The 22,493-nt window shown below is 49.6% G+C and overlaps 1 protein-coding gene across 1 annotated transcript in view; it reads left to right on the top strand.

Annotated features, from left to right (window-relative positions):
• TGM3 (transglutaminase 3) overlaps nt 1–20,936 on the top strand; it is a 38,948-nt gene extending 18,012 nt beyond the window's left edge. Inside the window, exons 8-13 of the mRNA XM_047745646.1 lie at nt 8,232–8,335; nt 10,613–10,858; nt 13,840–14,148; nt 15,875–16,032; nt 19,872–20,005; nt 20,381–20,936. Of these exons, the coding sequence (XP_047601602.1) occupies nt 8,232–8,335; nt 10,613–10,858; nt 13,840–14,148; nt 15,875–16,032; nt 19,872–20,005; nt 20,381–20,528 (1,099 nt within the window). The 3' untranslated portion in view covers nt 20,529–20,936. The remainder of the gene's footprint in view (nt 1–8,231; nt 8,336–10,612; nt 10,859–13,839; nt 14,149–15,874; nt 16,033–19,871; nt 20,006–20,380) is intronic.
• The last annotated feature ends 1,557 nt before the right edge of the window (nt 20,937–22,493 follow it).

Here is a 22,493-nt window from a genome sequence, read left to right as displayed (position 1 = left end):
TCCAACATCATTTGGGAAGGGAGGTCCCTTTGGGTGTAACCCTTCCGGGATTATCCTTTGTGCTACGATCCGCAGAGGGACCAGAAAGTTGGAGAGTCAGTGCTCTACCAAAAGCATTCCAGTGCTTTTGGAAGACAGGGGGTGGGGAAGCCATTAGAAGACACTGTTTAGCAAGCGACCAGGGAGATGCATCAGACAGTAAGCCCCATGGGAGCTCAGGGAAGGAATCACAAAAGAACGCTTCCTAGGAGAAGAAATATGGGGCTTTTAAGCTGAATTTGGAATTAGGACCCAAAGGTCTTGGTAACTGGTTCACACTACCACCCCACATTAGCTTTATATTTCGTTTCAAATATAATTATCTTGGGACAAGTATGGGCCCCGGGAGACATTCCATAGTGTCTCCACTGTCTTTTTTTTTTTTTTTTAGATTTTATTTATTCATTTAAGAGAGAGAGAGAGAGCACAAGCAGGGAGAGAGGTAGAGGGAGAGGGTGAAGCAGACAGTTCCCAGAGGTGCTGGGAACCTGATGGGGGGCTCAGTCCCAGGACTTAGAGATCATGACCAGAGCTGAAGGCAGACACTTAACCATCTGAGCCACCCAGGAGCCCCCAGAGCTCTGATTTTTGCTGGGGGTCTTCTCCTTTCTTACCTGCTCATCCTCCACCAGCCTTCTTGGTGAAAGCAATGGCAACCAGTGGTCCCTTCCCAACCTGCTACTTTCCAGCTGCAGCTGGAGAACCAGCACTGGATGGAATGAGGAGTCCTGAGTCCTGGTTCTGGCCCCACTACCATCTTGCTCTAGGGCTTGTGTAAGTCACCTCATCTTTCTGGTTCCAAGTTTCTCTATCAGTGAAATACAAGGGTTGGCCCAACACTAGGCTCACTTAAGTCTCTTACTGGCTTTTTTTTTTTTTTTTTTTTGATCCTCACCCTCCTCTTTGTATAGGAGCTACCCTCCCCAAGGGACCTATACAGTCCCTTCCGCATAGATCCCACCCAGAGGGAGATAAAACACAAGTCATTCTCTGCCTGGAATGACTTTCCCAATCTATTATTGTAAGGACAGTTCAGGTTTGGACAGAAACATTTTGATCTGAATCTCTCTGTGTTGCACGTGTTGGAAGCTTTTAAAACCTTGCCCAGAGATGCCTAAAGTCATAGAAAGTAGGGATCAAGTGAGGTTAAGCATCTGAAAGTTCTTGATAATAACAGCAGCAGCGAATAGTTTGCTGAGCAATTGCTATGTACCAGGCACTTACTCTCCAGAAATGATGACATAGGCACTATTATCATCACCCCCATTTTACAGTTGAAGAAACTGAGGCACAGAGTCACTCACCCAAGGGCACACAGCCAGCAAATGGTGGAGCTGGGATTTGAACCCAGGCGGCTTTGTAAACTATAAAGCACCGGAGAGATGCCAGAGAACGTGGTTATTATTCCTGATTAATGTTACCTTGAGCAACCAAACATTGCTTACCTTGAGATTTTTCTGGTTGGCTGGACACCAACCAGAGCTGTGGTGAGGCCGGGTGCCATCCAGCCCATTCAGATGGAGAAGCTAGGCTCTTTGGTTTACACCTCAGCAGCAGATGGCACTTCCCTGTAAGACTAAACGCTACCTCACATGCTCGGTGAGGAGAAATGACTTACCCAAAGTCAAACTGTGAATTTGTGTCCAAGCTAGGAGTAGAACACGGAGTCCTGCCAACAAGACTCTCCCAAGTCAGACAATCTTAGGACTTGATGGTGGTGGTGGTGGGGGTACCTGATGATTTCATGAACGAGAAAACGAAGCCCTGGAGAGAAATAAGAGAGATATTTAGGCTCTCTAATAAGCGTATGACTTTATGTAAATTCCTTAACTTTTTTGTGCCTCTGTTTCCCATCTGTAAAATGAAAGACTAGAGCAGGGGACCTCAGCAATTTCTTCTAGATCTTCTTTCTTTTAATCACATTCACTGAATTCACTGGGGTGCATTTTCTTCTTAACCATTCTGCTCATGCCGGTGGTTTGTCTCAAGTGGTACAAGCCTCTGGATTGTTCTCTTCTTGAGAAGCAGGCTGCTTTGGGGTGGGGGTGGGAACCTCAGTCTGGGATGCTTCTTCTCCACCGTTCCTTCTGAGCCACTGTAGAGGAGGATTCTGGGGCTCTGATCAGTCACTAAGCAGGAAGCAAACGATAAGAAACAGTAGGACCAAAGCTATCTTTACCTTGACATTTCTGGCTATTTTCTTAATTTGTTTGACTCAATTCCCTGATTTCTAGAGTCATAGATCTGACTCTACTTGTAGACGTTCTATAGCTCTGAGTGGCAGGCACGTGGAGATCGTCCTGCCATGTCCCAGGGAGGTGGGGTTGGCTAGTTCTGGGGAAGAGCTGTTGGCAACCATGCCTCAGCCTGAGCTCCTGGCTCCTGATACAATCTCTCCATGGCAACCAGCTTCCACTACTACTTAGCTGCCCCAGTGTACCTCGCTCAGACCTGCAGCAAGGAAACCAGCTCCAAGAGGGCTCAGGCTGCAGAAAACATGATTAAGTATATACCGTGTGCCAGACCCCACCCCGGGCCCTGGGCACCAAGAGGGAGGAGATGCAGGAACTGGGCTAGAGGAGCTCACAGCCGCCTAAGACAGACGATTATGGAGTAGAAAAAGTGAAATAACCAAATGATGTGCAAGATTCAGAGCTAGCACCGCCAGATGGCTGGCGTTCTCCCGGCACACCAGGAGAAGCCTTTTTGGAGGAGGTAATATCTGGGCTGCATCCGGAAGGCTGCCAATGGAAGAGGTAGGAGTTTGGAGGTCCCTTTCTAGACAGGGTCTCCTGACCCCATGAATTCAAAGGTAATCATAATTCTGATGCTGTCTCTAGGACAGTGGCTTATAACCTTCCAAAATTACATCAGAATTGACTTAGGTGGAGAGAGATAGGGGAATCCACATCTCGTAGTAAATGTCTCAGATAGTTCTGATACCTACAGTGTGTCCTTTCCTTGAGCTCCTCCTCCTGAAACCCCTCAAGAAGGAAACAGAACCCAAGGTTGGGAGGTGGGAGAGAGCACAGCATACAATCAGAAACATACGGTCAGAAACAGAATTTCCATGGTGGCGCCCTTGGACATTTGAAAGGTACATGCATGGGTTGCCTGGGTGGCTCAGTGGGTTAAAGTCTCTGCCTTCGGCTCAGGTTATGGAGATAGAGCCCTGCATCAGGCTCTCTGCTCAGTGGGGAGCCTGCTTCCCTTCCTCTCTCTCTGCCTGCCTTTCTGCCTACTTATGATCTCTGTCTGTCAAATAAGTAAATAAATAAATATCTTTTAAAAAAAAGAAGAAGAAGAAGAAGAAGAAGGGTATATGCATCCCACATAACCGTGAGTAAAGTGCCGGCTTCCAAATGAGGTAGGGACCAGGATGTATCTGTTATCTGCGCCTTCTTAAATTCCTGCCTTGCAAATAAGTAGTAAAACCCAGCTACTCACCAGTTTTTGTTACCAACCCACCCTTCCCCTAGGGTTCTCTGACAGGAACCAGATGAACACAAAACTGCTTTCTCATCCCTGTCTTGTCTCCTGATCACTGTCTCACACTCCATGCTTTCTTCTGGGTGAATTCTTACTGACCATGAAAGCCCATTCAAAAAAGAAAAAAAAAAAGACATTTTGAGGGGCTTCCTAGGGATAGTTTTTAAGAGAGAGAGCACACACAAGTGGCGGTTGTGGGGAAGGGCAGAGGATGAGGGAGAAGAATCTTAAGCAGGGTCCATGCCCAGCACAGAGCCCAATGCCGGGCTCTATCTCACGACCCCAAAATCTGAGCCAAAATCAAGAGTGCAATGCTTAACCGACTGAGCCACCTAGGCACCCCCGCTAACGATAATTTTTATCATGACCTTCCCCCACCACACAATTATAGGAAATTTCAGGATAAAGCAGTAAAAGTCATCTGGAATCCTATTTTTACATACTTTTAATATTTGATCATTTTCCAGCAACTCTTTCCTCCATCAGTTGCTGTCTTTTATGGAATCGGGATTATACGTTTTACAAGGCATGAGTACAAGACAGAACATATAATAGGTTCATCCTACTTTTCCCCATACCTGGAAACCAACTTTGCAGTTTTAAATCACGTGTTTTTGATGAAACGCTGTATTTTTGAGCATTTTTCCCTATGTCATTAAATAATCATCAAAAATAAGATTTTAAGTGCACTATATTCTCTTGTATGGTTGAACCATTATTTATTTTCCTACTGTTCTTATTACCATTCCCCAGGTTACTTATGTCCCTTCTTTTTACCCTGTTATATATAACACAGGAGTTGGCATTCTTCTATGTAAACCTTGAACACATCTGTGATGTGTCCTATAAGAAAGATTCCTAGAAATGGTTTGTCCCGCATTAAAGGGAATGACCACTTTAAAGGTTTATGACATCTCTTCCTGTTTCCTTCCAGAAAGATTGTGGTGACCTTTGTTTCACTGCAGTAGTAAATAAGAGTATTCTTTTTCTCCATGCATATTGTTGGTTGGTATTATTCTTAATCATCTGTTCACCCCTTAGGGTCTTATCCCCTTCTGCCTTGTTTTGGAGCTGAGTTTTTATATCTTCCCTTGTTCCCTGAAGAACTAGCAGGGTCCTGTTGCACCCTGTAAATACTTACGGGGCACTTCTAACTCCTCCAATAGGTGCAGAGCATACCACTCCCCCATGTACATAGTCTGGCCCCCCAGGAAGTCTCCTCCAAACCTGCAAAATGAAAACACATTTTTCCTGGTTACAAAATAATAAAAAGTTGGGGTGCCTGGGTGGCACAGTCAGTTAAGCGCCCAACTCTTGGTTTCAGCTAAGGACGTGATCGTGGGGTCATGGGATCAAGACCCACAGGGGGCTCCATATTCAGCACAGAGTCTGTTTGAAGAGTCTCTTCTTCTGCTTCTCTCCCCGCTCACTCATGTGCTCTCGCTTTCTCAAAAAAATCTTTAAAAATAATAATGACAATAAATAAATTAGAAAAGTCATTAATAATATAACTATCCAGAGAAAAATATGAATAACATTTTGAGACAGATCCTCCTGGACATTTCGTTCCATTTATAGTCACACACTAGATGTATGTGTGTTGAGTTACCCAAATAGGATCAAGTTAAACAGTCTATTTTTTTTAAGATTTTATTTATTTATTTAACAGAGAGACAGAGAGCATAAGCAGGGGGAGAGGCAGAGGGAGAAGGAGAAGCAGGGTCCCTGCAGAGGAGGGGAAGCCTGATATGGGACTCAATCCCAGAACTCCGGGGTCATGACCTGAGCCAAAGGCAGTGGCTTAACCAACTGAGCCACCCAGGCACCCCCTCACTGTATGATTTCTTATATCTTTCTATGTCAATAGATAAAAATTTAGAGAGACGGTATCATTTGGTGGTTAAAATCATGGACCCTGCGCCATTTCTTACTTGATACACTGTAGCCATCTTTCTTGAAAGTGTTGAATTGGTTTTAGGCATTCTTTTGGACAGCTCCACGATACACTATTGCATGGCTGTGCCACAGTCTGTGGAGAATTTCCTTAATGATGGATTTTTTCCTCCACTGTTTTTGCTCTTACAAACAATGCTACAGTGAACATCTTTCCCTGTATACCTGTGTATACTCATGGGGATTCTTTTATAGGAGAAATTCCTAGAAGTGGAATTATCAGCTAAGTGGGCACGTAGATTTTTAAAGGTTTATCATACCTATTGCCAAACGGCCCTCCATAAATATCACACCAATTTCAAGTTCCACCAGTGGGCTCTGACTGTGCTTGTTCTCCCACAGCTGGAAATGAGTATTACAGAATCCTGTGTGTCATCCTGGGTTTTCATCATTGTCATCTTATGAGGGTCATGGTACCTCTTTGTCACTTTAATTTTCTTTTCATGGTAGTGAGATTAAAACTAGTTTCCTGTGTTCAGTGATCACTTATATTTCTTATAAAAAGTGCCTGCCGATCATCCTTTATTGGTGTATTTCACTTGTTCTTTTGTGTGTTTTTCTTGTTGATTTGTAAGTACTTTATAATATTAATTACAGTAAATCTCTGTCTATACATACGTTGTATATATCTGCCTCATTTTATTGATTTTTTTTTCAATCTTTTTTCTCTTTCTTCTTCAGTTTGGGCAATTTCTACTGGTCTGTCTTCAAGCTGACAGATCTTTCCCTCTGTGCTCTTGATTCTAAGCCCAGCCACCAAATTATTTCATTTAAGGTGGGTCTTTTTCTCCAGTTGTAAATTTGCATTTGGTTCTTTTCTCATCTTTTCTCTTGCTCTGCTAAGAGTCCCTCTCTTTTCACTTGTTGTTGCCCTATTTTCCTTTATTTCGTGGAACTTCATTATAATAGCTGCTTTCAAGTCCGTGTCCGGTCATTCTGGCATCCGTACTATTTTAAGGTTACTCTGTTGATTGTCTTTTCCCTTGAAGGATGGATGCCGTTTTTCTGGTTCTTCATGTGCTGAGTCATCTGGGTCTGTATCCTGGGCATTGGTTATGTCGGGATTCTGTCAGTTTATTTCAGCAGCCTGCCTGGGGGTGGACCCAGACAAGGTCCACTGCCGTGGCAAGCGCCATAGCACTCGTGGCAGCAAAGACTCAAATCTCAGCTCAATTCTTCAGTCGTCAGCCAGACTATTTGTCTGCATACATGCATGGGTCAGAGCTGTTCAGAGGCTTGGGCGGAGTTTATGAACTAACCTGGGATCTTTTTTCTCTGACTCCTTCCTTTCCAGAGCTTCCCCGTCACACTCTAGTGGCCCAGGTGGACTCAGACTATTTATTGGCTCCTCAGGTCAGAAAAATGTGGGTTGTCTGTGACAATTTTTACTGCCCTGCCCTTCACCCCAGCTGTGGCCTGTCCTTAAGGCCAAGTCACCCAAAGTTGCAATTTGCCCCATGCTGACTCCTTCCTTCAAGTTTTGACTCCTCTCCAAAATCCTTCTGTTTTGTTCACTTTCAAGTAGTTGTCTTGTTCTTTTGTGTTTTGTTTTGTTTTGTTTTGTTTTGGAGTTTACTCTTATCAGCAGAAGGGACCATCTGTTATGACCCACTCTTCCATACAGGAAACAGAATTACAGTTTGTTTGGCTGGTTGGTATAGGCAAGTTTATTTATTTATTTATTTTTAAGATTTCATTTATTTATTTGACAGAGATCACAAGTAGGCAGAGAGGCAGGCAGAGAGAGAGAGGAGGAAGCAGGCTCCCTGCTGAGCAGAGAGCCCGATGCGGGGCTCGATCCCAGGAACCTGAGATCATGACCTGAGTTGAAGGCAGAGGCTTAACCCACTGAGCCACCCAGGTGCCCCAAGTATAGGCAAGTTTAATATTTTTACCTCGCCACATTTATCTGTCATTTTCTTCATGGTTTCTGAGTTGGTACTCTGCATTAAACTATCTTCTCCACCTCCTGTGTATTAAAAAATCTGTTTTCAAGTTGGATGGAACTTGCATTCATGTCAGACTTACAGCTTCTGGTTGGATCAAAGTTCCCAGAACAAGCGAATGCAGTTGCATTGGGTGTGGAGAGGAGGACCGGAGAGGGCAGAACCACGGGATGGAATGATTAAGAACAGCTAATTGGCTATCCCTAGAGTCATGATCAAGACAAAGAGATTGGGAAACAAGGGGATGCCTTTGATGAAAAGCATTTTTAGGACTGGTATATGTCATTCTTCGATCCAGACCTCAGCCCAGCAGCATGTGGCTCTTAGCCAGAGCTGTCACTCTCTCCACAGCCCTATCCATTCTCAGCCAACAGGAGACACAGATGTGTACTCCAGCAGGGCCCACATGAGAAAGCAGCGTGAGGTTGCCCACTTGGTTACTGGCTCTCACCTAGAACCATTCCACCCCTCAGAAGGGCAGTAGAAAATCGTGGTCAAGGACCCAGGTTTGGGGGTTAGGCATACCTGGGTCCAAACTTTGATCCTGCTGTCGTAAGCTGTTTAACTTCTCTGAGCCTTGGTTTCTCCTTTTATGAGATCAGCAGAAAAAAATGGTACCTGTTTCATAGTGCTATGAGGGCTTGCAAGAGGCAGTCCTGGGCAAGGTTTAGTCCAATAGCTGGGGCAGAGAAGACTCACTCAATGAGGAGGAGGCACTGGGCTGTCCCGCCAGAGACATGGTATTTTGTCACCTCTGGCTGCGTGGCCCTGGGCAAACCCTGCAGTCTGTGTTTCCCTCTGCAGGAATTTCCACGTCTGGAACGAAGGCTGGTTTGTGCGAACTGACCTGGGCCCATCGTACAACGGATGGCAGGTTCTGGATGCCACCCCCCAGGAGAGGAGCCAAGGTAACCCTCTTCCGGCCCTACTGGTCACCCCCTTCTCTGGGTTTCACTCTCTGTCCTGGACTCTCAATTCTTTACAGTGGTAGACAGCAGCGGAAAGCCACTGAGGGTTCTCTATCCCTGGAAGGCACGATGGAATTAAACCAAAAATATTTTCAGAGAAGACTTCCCATCCTAATTTTGCCTGGCTCAGGCTGCTATTTAAATGAGTGGCTTCCCCGCGCCCACACAACTGTTGTCAATGCTGTGGAGGCCCCGGCACATGCCAGGCAGCAAGGAAAAGAACCCACGTTCTGCCAACAGTGATTTCCCCACACAGCCTCTAGTAACCTATGTCTCCTAGCACAGAAACCGTCTGGCCCCTGTTGCCCCAGGGATTTAGCCCAAATTCCCCAGCTCGGCTGGAGGTCTCCATGATCATGACCCCCAGCCCTCCATCCTATCCACAGCATCCCTCTGCCAAACCAAATTCTCCTTCCTACAGTCTGGTCCCATCCCTGTCCCTGGGCCCAGGGCTTCTGCTCCCACTTCTGGCCATTCACTTCCGAGCTTGGGTCCCAGACCCTCCAGGAATTTTTCTTTACCCTCTTGTGGCCTCCAGGGCATCTCTTATTTGCTACCTTCATTTTGAATTGTTTTTCTCATATTAAAAAAAAAAAATCATGGGGCACCTGGGCGGCTCAGTTAGTGAAGCGTCCGACTTTTGATTTCAGCTCAGGTCTTGATTTCAGGGCCGTGAGTTCAAGCCCCATGTTGGGCTCCACCCTGGGTGTGGAGCCTACTTTTTAAAACAATTGATAATAAAAGTAACATGTGCCCATGGTTAGAAAAATTTCAAACCGTTCTAAAAGGATTCACAATAAAAACTAAGTCATACCTCCCTCCCTTAACCCAGCCCCTCTACCAAAAGCAATAAGCATTACTGGATTTGGAGTGAGAGGTAACCTTCCAGATATTTTCCAGGCCTCTGTATTTCACACTTTTGACCGTGACCCATTAATGGTTATAAAAGCAAGTTAGTGGGTTGTGACTATCATTTTCAGAAATGAAGTAAAATAGGGGCCCCTGGCTGGCTCAGTCGGTGGAACATGCGACTCTTGATCTCAGGTTGTGAGTGTGAGCCCCACACTCGGTGTGGAAATTACTTAAAACTAAATCTTTTAGGGGCACTTACTTGGGTGGCTCAGTCAGTTGAATGTCTGCCTTCAGCTCAGGTCCTGATTCCAGAGTCCTGGAATCCAGTCCTGTGTCTGGCAGCCTGCCTCTCCTTCTCCTCCCAGCTCCTGCTCTCTTGCTATTTCTGTCTGTCTGTCTCTCTCTCAAATAAATAAATAAAATCTTTAAAATAAATAAATAAATAAATCTTTTAGAAACAAAAGAAAGAAATGAAGCAGAATGGCATAGAAAGGTAGGGGGAGAGAAAAAGAAAAAAACTACTAGGAAAAGAAAAAACTATCAGAATGCACTGGACACAGTAAGAACAAGTATTGTCCTGTAAAACTTTTGTCTCAGGACCATCTATGTCCTGTGACCTAGAGATCACAGTTTAAAAAAAAAAGTTGAAAGTCACTCTTCCATACATATAAAAGTACCTGTATGTGGGGTTTTTGTTTGTTTGTTTTTTGAGGAGGTTTTGTTTTGTTTTTAGAGAGAGGTAACAGGGGAGAGGGAGAATCTTAAGTAGACTTCACGCTCAGCACGGAGCCTGACATGAGGCTCGATCTCATCACCCCGAGATCATGACCTGAGCCAAAATCAAGAGTCAAACGTTTAACCAACTGAGCCACTCAGGCACCCCATTCGTGTCTTTTTTGTTTCTTTGTCTTATAAACACAAATAGAATAATCCCCTTCTTTCTATTCTGCCACACCTTGCTTTATTCAGCTAAGCACTTGGTGAATGACACTCTCTATTCTCTATTTCTACATCTACATATCTATCTACATCTCTATCCATCTATCTGACCTTGCCTGTGCCCAGTGCTGGAAGAGGAAGGTGATAGGCAGGGCTGGAAGCTCAGAGGAGCAAGACTCCTATGGGTTGGGTGTAAGGAATTCTTCTAGGAGTTGGGAGTAAGGAGTTGGGAAGGATGATTTGCGGGGGTAGAAAAGAGGCAGCCATGAGCACAAGAGAGACAGCCCAAGGGCAGCGGGTCAGCATCCACTATGCGCCGGCGGAGGTCAGGACAGGGCCGGGTGGTGCCGCTTAGAGGGACAGGTCCTGGAGTGGGCTGCGGCCCCTGGCTTTGGCTTGCATGTGGTCTCTGCACCTCACCACCAGGGGTGTTCCAGTGCGGTCCAGCTTCCGTTGTTGCTGTCCGAGAGGGTGATGTGAACCTGGACTTCGACATGCCCTTCGTCTTTGCGGAGGTGAACGCCGACCGCATCACGTGGATCTACGATGCCTCCAACAACACCCAGAAGCAGAATGCCTCAGACACCCACAGCATTGGCAGGTACATCAGCACCAAGGCGGTGGGCAGCAACTCTCGCATGGACATCACCGAGAAGTACAAGTATCCGGAAGGTAGGAAGGGCTCTGGTGGGGCCGTGCAGCCGGGGCTTGACGGTGAGAACACAGCTTTCAGGGTGGAGAAGGGAAAATCCCTCCTACTCCTCCTGTGTTCTCAGAGCATTCTGCCTGAATGGTAGGAGGGCTCCCTGGCGCCTAACTCACAGCTCTGCGGACTATTTCCGGTGGGGACACACTATTTCCGGTGGGGACAGACCTGTCACAGCAGATGCGGTGCTGGTAGAATTCTGCCATGGGGCCCCGCAGCTGTCAGCCCAGCTCTTCTCCAGCTGTGTCCCTTTCCCACAACTGGAGTGACAGCTCTGTGATTGGACATCATGGGGAGAACACCCACCCTCACCTCCAGGCTGCCCAGGGCTCTAGGAGAAATTTCTCGGGCAGCCTGCTCTCCAAGCCTCCAAGAAACACAGGCAGGAAACACTGTCTGAACAAAGAAGAGGACAAAGACCCTGAAAATGTGGGTCTCTGCTGTGTAGGCATCAGAGGTCCCCCAAGAAGCCTGAAACACCCATATGAGTCACCAGAAGTCTCGTTTCTACAAAGTTGCCTCTGCAAATCCCATTATCTACCTTAGTTTGGAAGCTGCCCTCAGAGTCAGCAGCCTGTCTCGCTGGGGACTCTCTAGGTGACGTTCATCTGTAGAAACAGCCTAGAGTAAATGAACACTGACTCTAGCCAGCCAGTCACTCTGTAACAGGTCCCATCTCTCTCTTTCTGGTGTGTTTGGAAAGACACTCTTTGGCTGATCTCATAGATTATAGGTTCTGAGGGGTCAAGCAAAGTGCTCTCCTAAAGGCACCTAGAGCACACCCTAAAGTGAACCCCCAAACTCTCACTGCCACTGGCTAATGGTATCAGTCCCAGTTCACCAAAGAAAGAAGGTGGAGAGCTAGGAAATGGGGTCTGACTCCAGGTCCAAGTGGATGACCCCTCCGGGTAGTGGTACCTGTGGATACTTAGAGGCACAGGCCTAGGGTCATGGTACTGATGGCCTTGGTGTGGTCCTCAGTCTACCTCTGCAGGCCATTCCATGGCTAGGGTCAAACAGCCCTTCTCTCATGCACTGAGACTTACCCAAGTGCCCACTCCATGCCAGCTCCAGGGAGGCAACGAGGGACATGGCAGATGAGGCCTCTGCTCCCCCCGCCCCCCGCCCTGAGCTCACATATGTAGAAGTATTTTCAACACTGTCACAATGGAGAAACAAGTGTAGGGGCCAGGGAACAAATAATCAGGGGCTGGAGGTCAACTCCAGTCCTACATTGATCACGAGGAGACCCCAAGCAGGAGTCTTAGGATCTCGGATCCCTTGTTTCTTCACCCGTAAAATGAAAATAGCAGTGCCCATCTTCCGTAGGATTTAAATGAGCTGGTGTACAGAGGTGATGTTTATCAACTTCGACATCTATAGCTTCACTGGTATAATGACCCCCTGAGGTGCCTTTTGAAGTTCACTGCTTACTTGGATGTACGTCCTTTGGGGTTCCTTCCCTTACTGTCATACCTTGATTGTGCCTATTGAAGGGCTACGTCTGTCCTAGCCAAACCTCCAAAGCTACAGAGAGAGACCAGGCCATGGTCAGGTTGGGGGTGAGTCCCAGCAGGAATCTTGGCAATGCCCCAGCCTCTCTCTGCGTGACAGCAGAGCTGGTCACACTCCCAGTTGTTGCCCCGTTCTCCTTACCTAATGATGCCAGCTTGTCTGCAAGGGCCCCAGGGAGGAAAAGCTCATAAAATGGGTTGCTAAGCATTTGTGCAATGGCAACACCAAAGGAGAAAACAGTAGCAGGAAGCTTAGTCTTGAGTAAGTCCATCAGGTGACCTATATAGGTATCTGGGCTCTGAGCCTCGTTGTGCAAACACGCCTGCTTTGAGGTCTCCTGGGCACAGAAGGCTCAGCTCCCCGCACATACATCAGCCCTGGGTGTGGACTTACGACTCGACTGCAGGATGGGAAGGCACCAGAAAGAATCCAACCCACCAGGAGCTATCAGCTCGGGTAATCTGGCTGCCTGCCTCCTTTTCCCCAGGATGTTGGGGGTGGGGGGGACTTGGACTATGGGTGTAGACACCTGGAGACTGCCCCCTCTCTGCCTCTCTAACCCCAAGATTAGACCAGTTGCTTGAACCAGTCGCTTCTCGTCCTTAGGACCTTACTTCTAATGTGATGGGCTTGGATGAGTTGCCCTCTGAGGTCTTGGCCACTTGTTACATGGAACTTAGGGGAAAGGCCACCACGGTTGACTTTGAGGGTACACCGTGGCCACGCTCTGGGGGCCGTTTATACCATCATATTACACAGTACTCACAATCTGAGTCAGAGTCAGAAAATCCGTCCTTTGTGTTTTTAAAACCTGAAGTCTCTCAACAACTTAAACCAGTCGTAACTCGGAACCAAACCAGCCATTGGGAATTGTTTTTTGTTTGTTTTGTTTTGTTTTGTTTTGACAAGGGCAGAAGCGCCCCTCTTTGACCTCGAAGCATTTTTAGAAACAAAGCAGAATAACATGGGAACGTGGTTTGGAAACAAATTCTTTGGATGAAGCCAACTCTAAATCATAACTTTTTTTTTTTTTTGCTTTTTTGCTTAAGAACTCATTCTACCCTTTTTTAGACTCCGTTTTTGTTACTTGTGTCTAAAGGAGCTGTTTGTTCTCACAAGGGACCTTTTCTCCAAATATAAAGAAATACAGGAAATGAAGAAAAGGGAGGAGAAACCAATCTAGTTAGCCTGAGCCAAATATCAGACCATACGGTTGTTTTGTGCGGTTCTGATAAAGTGTTCCCTACAGCTGGTTTGGAAACGCAGAACTGACCGGCAAAGCACAGACCACCTGGTCAGTGAGCCTCACATTAAGGAGGATGAAATGGAGAGACCCAGAAAGCGGGCACACTTGCTTGTATCAGAATCCTTGCAGAGCCAACAAGGCTGCCACCCCTTCCCTGAGATGCTTCCCTCTTTCCCCATCGTGCAGGTTCCAGCCAGGAGAGACAAGTGTTTGAAAAGGCCTTGGGGAAACTCAAACCCCATGCATCCTTTGGTGCCACCTCTGCGAGACCCTTGGCACGAGAGGAAAGGGAGCCCAGCATCTCAGGGAAGTTCAAGGTAATTGGTATTTTGGAGGTGGGCAAAGAGGTCAACATGGCCCTGTTGCTCAAAAACCTGACAAGCGACATGAAGACGGTGACCGTGAACATGACAGCCTGGACCATCGTCTACAACGGCACGCTGGTGCACGAGGTGTGGAAGGACTCCGTCACAATATCCCTGGATCCCAAAGAAGGTAACTCGTCCTGTGGTATGTGGGGGACGCCATGCACCCAGGGTGGCTGATGGCCTTCTGGGGTTGGAGAGTAAGGAACAATATGGGGGTCTTGGTCCTGGGTTTCCTACTGCAAAATCCAGGCCCACTCCCCATCTTCTACAGTCTATTTCTGCCACCCCTGCCACCTGCCACCCCCACCCCACAATGCATTACTTTTCAGGTTTGACCCCAGGAGGGTTGCAACATACAGCAGGGTCTTAAACCCTCATCCAGTGTTCCTCCCCGCATAACTGCCAGGTGGGGAGTCTCCTGATTCCTGAGGGCAGGGATGCCTGAGAATGTGGGAGGAACGGAGACTGGCGGCTGCTGGGAAGGGAGCGAGGCGGAGCAAAGGGCTGGTGCTCTGGGAGAATTTGCGGGCAGGTGTGCTCACATTGGCAAAATCCTCCAAGCTATTATGAAAAGTTGAGCCTTACAAAGCAGATAAATAAGGGTGGGGTGGCTATTTGCTTCACATAAATAAAAACTGATTAATCATATAGCCCATTTTGAAAGAGCTCTGTCTGTAGGGAAACGGAGATGCTTTACACCTGCCAGAAGGCAGTATCCCTAGCAAACCTAGCTGCTGGCGGAATTTTAGCAGAAATCTGCCCCACACCAGAAGCAACCGCCAGGCTCCCAGCTACCATCAGAGCCCAAGGGAAGAGCTATTTTTGCAGGCCAAAACTAGTTCACAAGAGGAAAATGGTTAAAAAATTTTTTTAAAAATTCGTTCTCTGCGTTCATCTGCCCATTCAGGGCAGGCCAAGCTAATTCCTCTGGTGCCAGCAGCAGAGATAACTTCCTCCTCAGTATATGAACCTGTGGGTGCCGGGGCACCCCAGGCCACCCAGCGTGACCACTGAGAGAGAGGTGGGAGTGACCTAGACCACAGAGGAGGGAGAGGGGCTCTGAGGCTTAGGAGGAGCCAGGTAAAAGGACAGAAGCCAGGGTAAGGCATTTCCACTTGAGGAAACCGTGCGTGTCCAAGCGCGCAGGTGACCATAGGCCTGTGCTGTCAGAGGACCGACGGGAAACACCAAGGACTCTTTCAAGGGAGAGGTGAGTAAGGTTTCAGTGATGCAGGGCCAGACTAAGGACTCTGAACTTTATTTCTGAGGCAGCAAGGAGCCACGGAAAATTTCTGAAGTGACAGGGAAAAGGGGGAGCGTGGTGTTGGCGAGGGGGTGGAGGGCATGATTCTGACGCCACGGCTGCCTGGTGCGTGGGGGTGACTGGGAAGCAGGAGGGACCAGCGGTGGGGAGGTGGCTCAGGATGCTGTCACAACAGAATCCCAGGAGATTAGTCCACCTGGGAGGATCCTGAGCATGTCCGGAGCCAATCCCTGGCTTCCCTTCCTAGTTATTATTTGTTGTCATCATTAGGCAATCAGGGAGCATTTGTATTCTTTCCTGCCCTCTGACATTTTCCAGAATGGGAGGAAGCTTCAGTCCCTACCAGCCCATTCTCCTGGGAAGTTGCCCAGCCAGTCAGAGGCCCGGTGCCTCCCCCGGCCTCTGCTCTGCCGGGTGCCCAGAACAGGGGCATGTTTCCCACAGAACCAGGCAGCGAGGGCTCAGTCAAGCCCGGGGCTGCAGACATTCCTGGCCAGCTCCCCGCCACCTTGGCTTGGCGTCAGCTCTGAAGTTTCCAGAAATCAACCCCCCTCCCTCTTACTCTGCCCTCCTTGGCTTCTCCTTTCAGAAATACAGCACCCTGTGAAGATTACATATGCTCAGTATGAGAAGTACCTGAAGGCAGATAACATGATCCGGACCACAGCTGTGTGCCAGGTGTCTGACGAGGCTGAGGTGTTGGTAGAAAGGGACATCATCCTGGACAACCCCAGCCTGACCCTGGAGGTAAAAGTGGGTGAAGGGGTGCCCATCCGGCCAGCCCGGCCCTGCCGGCACCCCTGAGCCACAAGGAAGCTAGGGAACTTGGCCTAACTCGGGTCCTGCCTCTGCCACACGGATGGGCCAGAGCTCCTGCTCAGACCGGTGTCCTTGTTCCTTATGATAAATAGGCACATTTGCTCATGGGCTTCTTTGGTTCTGGTCCCAGAGGCACTGGGGGCACCCTCTGAGAAGCAGCTGGAGGGACTCCTCAGCTCCCTCACCCACTCAGCTCTGAGCACCTGCCGTCTTCCAGGCTCTGCCAGGCTCAGGAATCACAAAGAGTCACAAGGGGAGGATCCTGCCCAGGGGGAGCCCACAGCCCAGCCCCGGACCGTGTTGGTGGAGTGTATCAGAATGGGGCACCCCTCGCTTGCATCTCTCCACATTCAAGATGCCAGAGTTACAGAATCATGGACTTTTAGGAGCCTACTCTCATGCTCCCATACCCTGCCACTTCACACATGAATGAACTGAGGCCCAGAGAAGAGAGGGGAACTGTCATTGCTGCCAGAGCCAGGGCTGGACCTCAGGCCCTGGGACTCCCAGCCCAGGGCCCTTTTCAGGTGTCTGGATGTGTCCACAGCCAGCAAGAGCATCTTCCCAGTGGTCGAGGATGAGGATGTCTCTGTCTCTGTTTTTAAGGCTTGTTTTTGGCTGTGACTTGGCTCCCAGGTCTTTCCTAGGAGCCCAGCTGTGGGTTGGGGATGGGAGCTGCTGGAGGGGGCTTGCAGGTGCACCTGGGACCGCTCTGTCCCTTCTCAGCACTAGGCCAGTACTTGGGCTGACTCCAAGCCCATCCCTTCCTGTCTAACCTACCTGGGACTTACCCACCCTTTACTTCTCCCCCAGCCCAGGGTGGAGGATACCAGAGGCAGCACGGACCTGAGGGGTGAGGGGCTGGCGGGCAGGGGCAGGCAGACAGATGGGCAGAGGAGACGGATATTCCCCTGAGGTCCCACAGAGAGGCTCATGGGTCAGGTCCACCCACATCTGTTGTGTCTCTACCATCTGCCCCAGCTGCCTAGACAATGCTTGCCTTTTCTGTCCCATCACAATGCCACCAGCATTGCAAGCCCAGATTTCTAGAGAAGCCAGGTAATTGTGGCCTCCTTGGTCCTACCCCTCCCTAAGCTGCACCCTAGCTGCAGGGATTTCTGACCTCAGAGGGCAGAGACCAAGGGCACGCACTCCCATGCAGCTAGCCTGTGACTGAGCTCTTTTCCTTCTTCTGGTTGGTGCGGACCGTCCTTCCAAATACGGATCAGTCTCCCACCTCAGAGGGAGAGCTAGTGACTGGACAGGCAGTTTGGGGGAAAGCAGAGAGGGGCAGGAGTTCAGCCATTGAATCACCACCATGAATCAACAGCCACGCTGAGTAACCCTTGATCTCTGTGTCTCAGGCGCCCCAGCGCTGTTATGGGGATAATAAAATACTTCCCTTGCAGGTGTCCTGCCCTCAGAGAAGCCTTTCCCTTATGTGCCTGCTCCCTAACCCTCCAAATTAACCGTGGTCCTTAGTTACACACCCTTGAGAGCCTTCTGTCCTCTCACTTTGTTCTAGTTGAAGTCAGACATTTCTTTACTTGTGTACTTGTTTGGTCTTGGTCTCCTGCAGACTGTCAACTCCACCAGGGGAGGCGCTGTCCTGTTCTGGGCCTATCACTGCCATCCCTGGTACAATATGTTGGAAACTAATCAGAATTTGTAAAATAACCAGGACTGGAGTCGAGCACTCCAGGTCGGCGCTCTGCCCCACTCACAAGAATCTTCATTGTCAGTCCACACTTGTCCTCTGTGTGCTGAAGCCTCTCCTGCTTCCCAAGACATTTCCAAGGACTGTGCATTGTCCCAGCAGACATGATGGACAGCTGAGGGCTGATGCCCCTGCTGAGGGTGGGAGGTGACATCAGGTAGCAGCCAGTTCAGTTAGGAAAAGATTCCATGCTAAAATGATCTGTGTTTAAAGGAAGGTAGTTTCCCCTTGCTTATTCTCCTTTACCCTCAAACATTCTTACAGCTTTATCTTTTATTCAACACTTTGGCTCTGCATCTTTCGGATTTCCATATCAATTCAGCTCTGTCTTTAAAGAGACTATAATATCTTTAGAAAGGAGATTAGAACATAAACAGGCTGAAAAGGTGCCACCGAGAACTTTCTTACTTAATCTTTTAAAAAGGCATCTGAGGGCGCCTGGGTGGTTTAGTTGGGAAAGTATCTGACTCTTGAGTTTGGCTCAGGTCACAATCTCAGGGCTGTGAGACTGGGCTTCTCTCTGGGTGTGGAAACTGCTTAAGATGATCTCTCTCTCTCTCTCTCTCTCTCACCCTCTGCCCCTCTCCTGCCCTCTTAAAAAAGGGGGGCCATCTGATCATTCTTATTTTGGACATCTTTGTATGTATTTCTTCCTAAAACAACCTCATCTTTACCTCAGCCTTCAGAGCATCAGCATATTCTTGTCTTGATGAAAAAAATCAATGCTTAGTTCACTTGGAGCAAGGCACAGATTTTTAAACTCATGAGGGTAATCTCTATGAAAAGATAACAGTTTTGGTGAAATCCCATGATCTTATCGGGCACTGATTGGCAACAGACATTAAGGACGTTCCATTGTGGAATCAGACCATGAAATCTGAACTTTGTTCCAAAGAGTCATGTCCCTCACCTTGGCCCAGGAACCACTGATGCTGAGACTCAGATTTCTGGTGGCTCTTGTAGTCTCTTTTGGGAGTATAAACAGATTTGGGTCAACAGGCCAGGGTGGCAAGCAGCAATAATGAAAGAAGAACTAATACATGAAAATCTCAAACTGAATATCAACATGAAAAATATGGCAGTGGTGATGTAGTCATGTATCCCAATGGCATAAAATTACGTGTCCCATTGCACAGAACGTCACGGCCGTAAGTGAGTTCCATGGGAAGAATTACGGTAAAGATCATGGTATGCGCCAAGTATTGGCAGATAACCCAGGGCCTGGTAAGAAGAGAGAAGGCTCTGGAACCAAAGAGGCCTTGGTTTTTTAGTTTATCTGAACTGAAGCTTTATTGCTGTCACATGGCAAAAAGGAGAAAAGGAATCCTGCAGCCACACAATTTCATGTTCTTTTTTCCAGACGTTCTTTTCAGCATCCATGATCTCATTTGGTTCTCTCTGTGCAAGGCGGGGAAGGACGATTAGCCCTCTTTATCAGATGAGGGAGTTGAGGCCTAGAGAGATGACGTGTCCATTCAGTCATGGCTGTTTCTTGGCAGAAACACAGCTTTCTCTTCGACAGCAAACCAATAGTCCAGGTGGCTTTTCCGATGGGAAACCAAGGCTTCTCTGGCCTCTGACCAAGGACAGTGGGATGTGGGAGCCCTGCCCAGACCACACACGGCACACAGGGAAGCTCTTTCAAAGGACATCCATAGACTGGTGTGTCCTCAGAGGAGAGGGGCCTGAGTTGAGGTGGGAGCCCAGTGCCATGTCCTGTGGAGAAGAGCATGAGGCTCTGAGGACATGGTTGGGGGGCGTGGGTAGGTCTGAGTAGGCTCGGGCCTCCCAGGGAGGGCGCTTCTAGGCTAGAAGGGGAGACACAGGACCCATGAATAAGAGCCTCAAGGAAAGTACTAGGTTCAGAATGAAATAGTCCCCAGCCCACTGAGCAACCCATACGGAGCTCGACTATCCTGGGAGGCGGGTTTGCCCTTCCCAGGATGACTGTGAACACAGCAGAGAAGCCGAAGTGCTCTCAGCTGCTACAATGTGCGGTGGCAGGTGAGCTGAGTAGCCAGGCCCTGACCTGGTCACCACCCTCCTGTAGGTGCTGGACCAGGCACGAGTGCGGAAGCCCGTGAACGTCCAGATGCTCTTCTCCAACCCGCTGGATGAGCCGGTGAAAGACTGCGTGCTCATGGTGGAGGGCAGCGGCCTGCTGCTGGGTAGTCTCCGGATTGAGTGAGTCCTGGGCCTCAGGGGCCAGGTGGGATGGTGAGAGAGGGTCCGAGGGGGCTTCCCCACAGCCCCGGGGGGACCCTGCCAGTGGATGTGCACATTTGCCTTTGGTCTGGGGGTTTGCTGGACTGGAACTCCTGGGAAGTAGAGATCACCAGAGCTTGGAGCTAGTGCCTAGGGCTTAACATATGTGGGAGATCACGGGACTCCCTTCCTTCCCCTACTGAGGGCCCCAGTGTATGCAGGGTCTGTGACCCAGGAAGGCAGCCAGAGGAAGACCCCTCACCAGCACAGGATGGGAGGGCCACACAGGTCCCACCTCACCCAAGGTTCAGGGCACATCCCCACCCACACTAACCCATGCCCTCCCCGACTCAGCGTGCCAACCCTGCGCCCCAAGGAGCGGTCCCGGGTGCGTTTTGAGATCCTGCCCACCCGGAGTGGCACCAAGCAGCTGCTCGCTGACTTCTCCTGCAACAAGTTTCCTGCTATCAAGGCCATGCTGTCCATCGACGTGGCTGAATGAAGGGCCCAAGAGGCCTCCATACAAACTTGGGTGACACGGAGCAGGCAGGGCTCACCCATGGCTTGAGCCCCCTGCCCATGCTGTCCAGCCTTGGAAACCCCCAAGGCGGCCTGGACTGGACCCCCAGCCTCGGGCCTACGCCCTCTCCCTTGCCCCCAGGCTGGGCGGGCCCCACCCCAACTGGGGACTTCCTCACTTTTGCACATGCCGCGGGAGCCCCATGGCCCTGCTCAGCTCTCCAGCCCATCAGCCCTGCAGGACAGAGGGACACCTGACCCAGCGACTCTCTGAATGGATACAGGGGAGAAGACAGTCCACACTGTTTGCTGGTCCCAAGCCTGCAGATGGGACATTCCTACCCGTTCCTTGGGCCACCATGGGAGGATGGGGATGGTTGGCACTCACATCTTTGCACTCGAAATAAAGGTTAAAAAGAATGAAATCAGCACGGGCTCTGCAAGACTGCTACTTTGCCTCAGGAGGTGGAGCAGAAAGAAGGCCGGGGGCCATGTTCTTGGGGAGAAGGGAGGACCCAAAGGGGCCTTGTTCCCACATTCCAACATCCAAAGAGAGTGGGCTTGTTCTGTGTGGCTCCGGGGCAGAACTAGAGAGGCAGTTCAAGTGAATTTAGGACAATTTTCTAATAGGATGTCCTAGCATAAATGAGGCTGCTGGAGAGGGAGCTCCTTGTCCCAGGCAAGCTTCCTGCACTCTCTGGGTGGCTGCTGGTGTCAGAGAGGGAAGGGATGTCAGAGTCTTTTCTGGAACCCTTTTGCAGAGCAGGCTCCCATGAGGCCCTGCCCCTGCTCCCACGGGGCTCCTCCCTCCTGGGGCCGCATTGCCCCTCCTGCAGCCAGGAGGCCATGGCCCTGTGAACTCAGCCAGAAACTTCTCTGCCTTCACATGCGCTCTGGTGGCTCCTCGGTTGTCGCCCCTGAAATGACCCCAAGCAGAGCCCATACCTTTCCTGTCACTTGTGCTGATGAATTCCATTTTGGCAATCGTGCCTCGATTTCTGGAAGCTTCAGCCTCATGCCCAGCTCAAAGCATCTCCCTGGGCTCAGCTCAGGCCTAACGCACCCTTGCCTTCCATCCTCCCTCCCCTCCTACTGCTGCCTCCATTGGAACTGGAGGAACATGACAGGGGTCTATCTCACTGGTGCTGACCCAGCTTGGCCACCGAGGCCCTCTGTGTGGCTGGGGCGTAAAGAAAGGCAGGCTTTCTGCCCTGCATGTTCCATGACAGGGCAACACGGCCCTCAGTTCCAGTCCCCAGAGGCCCACCTCATGAGAGCTAAGTGCACTGGAAGTGTTTTCATGATGGTGTAGGCCCACTTCCCTTTCGTGGGGTCCCCTAGCCTGTGGGACACTCACACCTCCTTGAGCCACTAAATGGAGTGAGCTGGCTGGTCCCACCTCCCCCTTTCTCCACCTACATCTCAAGCTGTTCCAGGCTCAACTTCCCACCTCCACAATTCCCGGGGGACAGTCAGCACCGGAAGCTGTGCCCACCTGTGCTCCCAAGGTCGAGGCACCAGCCCCCACGCCCCAGCTCTGGTGTCTGGACGCAGCAGGTTTCCCTCAAGGAGCAAGGGACTTGTCTCTTCTTGCAAACCCTGCCACTCTCTCCAAGTTCACTCTCTCCAGGCCCTTGCCCCTGGATTCGGCCTGGAGATAGAGTAGTCCATTCCTCCTCAAGAGATTCTGCACTAGTCCCCAGTGAGGAGGGAGGGGTGAAATGGACAAGGACCTACTCTAGTTTCTGACAGAGGTTTCCCTATCTTCCCGTCCCCATGAGGCCTGCCCTGGACCTTAATTCCCTCATCAGCAAGCATTTCCTCAATGCTCACCCTGTGCCAGGCTCTCTGCTGGGCATGGAATCAAGAGAAATTGAGAATCAACCACATCATCATCCCTGCCCTTGGGTTTCCACCCTCAAGGGAGACTCCTAAGGTGTGACATTAA

The sequence above is a fragment of the Lutra lutra genome, chromosome 9 (assembly GCF_902655055.1).
Source record: "Lutra lutra chromosome 9, mLutLut1.2, whole genome shotgun sequence".
Lineage (NCBI taxonomy): Eukaryota > Metazoa > Chordata > Mammalia > Carnivora > Mustelidae > Lutra > Lutra lutra.
Note: the sequence above shows the minus strand (reverse complement) of the source record. Positions and strands in the feature narration are given on the sequence as shown.